Below are 4,521 nucleotides of genomic sequence, written 5' to 3'. Positions count from 1 at the left end.
CACCCGACCAGGCGGAGGAGCTGCGGGCGCGCTGATTGGCTCCGGGGGAAGCGGGAGGCGAGAACAATGGCCCCCTCCCCCAGTTAAAAGGGAGCGGCTCCCGGGCCCGGGGACAGGGACGCGCGTGCAGGGCGCAGAGCCGGGCCGAGCCGCCGCCGGCGCCACGCGAGTCCCGCAGCTGCCGCGGCCGGGCCATGGGCCGGGGGCACTGAGGGCCGCTGGGGCCGAGCGCGGAGGTGGGACCGAGCCAGTGCCTTGCCCTCGCGCCGCGCCAACATGCCCCGCGGCTTCCTGGTGAAGCGCAGCAAGAAGTCCACGCCCGTGTCCTACCGGGTCCGCGGCGGCGAGGACGGCGACCGCGCGCTGCTGCTCTCGCCTGGCTGCGGGGGCGCCCGCGCCTCGCCCCCGGCGCCGAGCCCCGGGCCGGGACCGCTGCCGCCGCCCGCCGAGCGCGCCCATGCGGCGCTCGCTGCCGCGCTCGCCTGCGCGCCGGGCCCGCCGCCTCCTCCGCCGGGCCCGCGGGCCGCGCACTTCGGCAACCCGGAGGCCGCGCACCCGGCGCCGCTCTACAGCCCCACGCGGCCCGTGAGCCGCGAGCACGAGAAGCACAAGTACTTCGAGCGCAGCTTCAACCTCGGGTCGCCGGTCTCGGCCGAGTCCTTCCCCACGCCCGCCGCTCTGCTCGGAGGCGGCGGCGGCGGCGGCGGCGCGAACGGCACCGGCGGCGGCGGCGGCACCTGCGGCGGCGACCCGCTGCTCTTCGCGCCCGCGGAGCTCAAGATGGGCACGGCGTTCTCCGCGGGCGCCGAGGCGGCCCGCGGCCCAGGGCCCGGCCCCCCGCTGCCCCCCGCCGCCTCCCTGCGGCCCCCGGGCAAGCGGCCCGCGCCCCCCGCCGCCGCCGCCGCCGCCGCCGAGCCGCCCGCCAAGGTAGCCAAGGCCCCGGGCGCCAAGAAGCCCAAAGCCATCCGCAAGCTGCACTTCGAGGACGAGGTGACCACGTCGCCTGTGCTGGGGCTCAAGATCAAGGAGGGCCCGGTGGAGGCGCCGCGGGGCCGGGCGGGGGGCGCGGCGCGGCCGCTGGGCGAGTTCATCTGCCAGCTCTGCAAGGAGGAGTACGCCGACCCGTTCGCGCTGGCGCAGCACAAGTGCTCGCGCATTGTGCGCGTGGAGTACCGCTGCCCCGAGTGCGCCAAGGTCTTCAGCTGCCCCGCCAACCTAGCCTCGCACCGCCGCTGGCACAAACCGCGGCCTGCGCCCGCCGCCGCCCGCGCGTCCGAGCCTGAAACCGCTGCCAGGGCTGAGGCGCGGGAGGCGACAGGCGGCGGCAGCGACCGCGACACGCCGAGCCCCGGCGGCGTGTCCGAGTCGGGCTCCGAGGACGGGCTCTACGAGTGCCACCACTGCGCCAAGAAGTTCCGCCGCCAGGCCTATCTGCGCAAGCACCTGCTGGCGCACCACCAGGCGCTGCAGGCCAAGGGCGCGCCGCCCGCGCCTCCGGCGGAGGACCTACTGGCCTTGTACCCTGGGCCCGATGAGAAGGCGCCCCAGGAGGCGGCCGGCGACGGCGAGGCGGCCGGCGTGCTGGGCCTGAGCGCGTCCGCCGAGTGCCACCTGTGCCCGGTGTGCGGGGAGACGTTCCCCAGCAAGGGCGCCCAGGAGCGCCACCTGCGCCTGCTGCACGCCGCCCAGGTGTTCCCCTGCAAGTACTGCCCAGCCACCTTCTACAGCTCGCCTGGTCTCACGCGGCACATCAACAAGTGCCACCCGTCCGAGAACAGACAGGTGATCCTCCTGCAGGTGCCCGTGCGTCCGGCCTGCTAGAGCGCGCCCTCCACCCCGGCCCCCGCCCCGAACTGTGCCTTCTCTTGGAGACCCACGAGGAGAGCGCGCCCTGCGCGCCCTGAACCCGCGTCCGCGCCGGGGGCGCCCGCCCCCGGTGAAAGTGTTGTCTCCGCTTCTCTCGGTGTGGCGTGACGGTAACCCCGATCCTCTCGTTGTGACTCCTTTTGGACCCCCCCCCCCCTTTTGCGTTGTGTCCCCTTTCCCTCCTTGGCGCAACAGGAGCCAATCTCTTTCTGTACAAGAGAGAAAAGCTGTACGCGTTTGTCTCGTGGTTGGAAGCTTCCCCCTTGGAGCGGAGAGCTGTTTTTCTTGCTAGTATTCGCTGTGTTCATGGTCTAGAAATGCGGTTTGCTCTCGCCTACCAATCTCTGCTCTCTATGTATGTAGCGTACGGGTTGTTTTGGGTGAATCTTGAGGAATAAATGCCTTTATATTTCACAGGCTGTAAATTGAACTTCCCACACGATTAGCTTTATTATGGCTTGTGAACTGCTGGAGTCTGGCTTTACCTTTTTGTATGTGAACAAATCAAATTGCTTAAAAAAGAGTTTTCTTTAGTATAGCCACAAATGCCTTGAACTGTTGTCTGTTTGGGATTGGTTTTGGGGGGAGGGAAGGGAATTTTCAGAAAATGCTGTAGAAACTGCCTCAATACTTCACGTAAGACTCTTTGGTTTGATCTTTGATCATCTTTGTTGAGGTAGGACTATATGAGTTTTCTTTAAATGTATATGTTGATTTATGAGTAATTGTTATTTATTCTTTATTTATTTATATTAATTATGAAGATTATGATATTATTTGATTGCAGATCTTTTTTTTTGGTACGCTTCCTCCCCCATCCCTTGCCACTCTTGACATTTCACTGTGCATTTTAGAAGAGAGCCTTTTTCTAAAGGGATCTGTTAAAAGTTTTAACTTTTATACCTGAGTGAATTACAGACAACCTACCATTTTATTCTGCTTGGAGGGCCCCTGGAGCCCTCGTACAACCGACAGCTCTTACTTTTAAATGCAATCTCTTTTCTACATACATTATTTTCTTAATTGTTAGCTATTTATAGAAAGCTTCAATAGAACTGTTTCAACTGTATAACTATTTACTATTCAAATAAAAATATTTTCAAAGTCAAAGTAAGATGGATTTATTTCTGCATCATGCGGCTTCCATAAGGATTTAAAATGATTTCTTAAATGTCTGGTTTTTATTAAAGAAAAAAAAAATCCCACCACCCTCACTAGGATCATGGGTTTTAGAGCTGAGCCTGAACCTCTGGGGTCTGCCCCTCTGACCCTTTAAGGGTGTCGCCTCAGAAACAGTCAACAGGAGCAGAAGGCAAGTCAGGGACCCTCAGAAATGCACTGGAAGGTGGGGTTAGAATGATAGCTGTGGAGACTTTTTCAGGAAAATCTACATAAGTGCCCACAAGAATCTATCCTTTTCACCAAGGGATGTAGAGACACTGCTTTAACTTAGCAGATCCTTCATGTCCCGACAATTTGGGACTCAGTGTAACAGTAATTCTTCACATAAATAAGGTGGGTAGTTTTGGGCCCTTAAGTATCAACTAGAAAAAAAGTAGAAATGATGTCATGGTCAGATTTCCAAAGTAAGGAAAACAAACCAGATCACATGTGGATATAACCAAAGTTAAACAACTGGGTTTGGGGTAAGGGCTCAAAAACAATTTTTCAATCAGGTGATCAGTCTGCTTTTGGGGGGAAAAATGGAACACCATCTGTTTGGGGGTATTAAATTTAATAACAGGTCATTACAATGTTTTCCGTTATGTGTCACTCAGCTCTTTGAAGAACAGTTCTGATGCTCACCAGTTAATATTTCAAGTTGTTTTCCTCTCTTTGAAAAACGCCATTACGGAGCTGTGCTCAACATCACAAGTGTGCATTTCCTTTTGTGGTGTGTTTTGCTACTTCTTTCCTGAGGCCCTCGGAAATCGAAGGTTTGTCCACCAAAGCAATTTCAGAAATCTGCCCAGGAAAGGGTAGCCTGTTTGAAGGGTGTAGACGGGATGAGGGTGGGAAGGGCAGTCCATGAGAAACTTGGAAGGAAGAATTGGGAGAGATCATTTCTCAGATTCCGAGCCTGAAGTGTGGCGCGGGAGAGGGTTTAATAAAAGGCTCAGCTGTCAGGAACACTGAATATTCCTCTCTGTGAGGGCCTGGCAACAGACTCAGAATGATAATGGAAAAGCCACTACAGGTGAGTTGGTTCGGGGACAGATTGCAGGTTGCCCTTTATTGCTGCTGACTATGTATTTGAGCAGTTGGGAGAAATACTGGAGGACAAAATCTCAGTGCCTGCACAATATGAAAGCACAGGGACAAAACAGTATTTATAACGTTCTGGGAACTTTGAATGAAACAAAATAAAACTCAGATTTGCAAGCTGTTGGCTGTCCTGTCTGAGCAACACTCACATGAGAGTTTTTAAATGTCCTCTCTGAATCACACCGTACATTAAACGATCCCTCATAAGAGGGATGTTCAGTGTATGTTCTAAGCCAACAGAAAGTTTCCTGGAAGGCCCAATGGTTGGCTGCACACGACAAGTGAGGCCTGTCTGCAGGAATGATAGCTTGTCGTCTGTGTTTGGCCCACTGATTTTCTTGTCCATAATCATAAAGCATAAATTCTAAGATCCACCTTCATGAGGGCAAA

General features: G+C 56.5%; 1 protein-coding gene across 1 annotated transcript; it reads left to right on the top strand.

Annotated features, from left to right (window-relative positions):
* Positions 1 to 2,830, top strand: INSM1 (INSM transcriptional repressor 1). The gene has a single exon (XM_045883807.2). It carries the CDS (start codon positions 277 to 279, stop codon positions 1,819 to 1,821), a length of 1,545 nt encoding a protein of 514 aa, XP_045739763.1. The 5' UTR covers positions 1 to 276; the 3' UTR covers positions 1,822 to 2,830.
* The last annotated feature ends 1,691 nt before the right edge of the window (positions 2,831 to 4,521 follow it).

This window comes from Mirounga angustirostris, unplaced genomic scaffold (genome assembly GCF_029215605.1).
Source record: "Mirounga angustirostris isolate CCGP_5_RB_7025 unplaced genomic scaffold, mMirAng1.0.hap1 SCAF_10, whole genome shotgun sequence".
Classification (NCBI taxonomy): Eukaryota; Metazoa; Chordata; class Mammalia; order Carnivora; family Phocidae; genus Mirounga; species Mirounga angustirostris.
The sequence above is the reverse complement of the archived record's forward strand: the minus strand, read 5'-3'. Positions and strand labels throughout refer to the sequence as shown.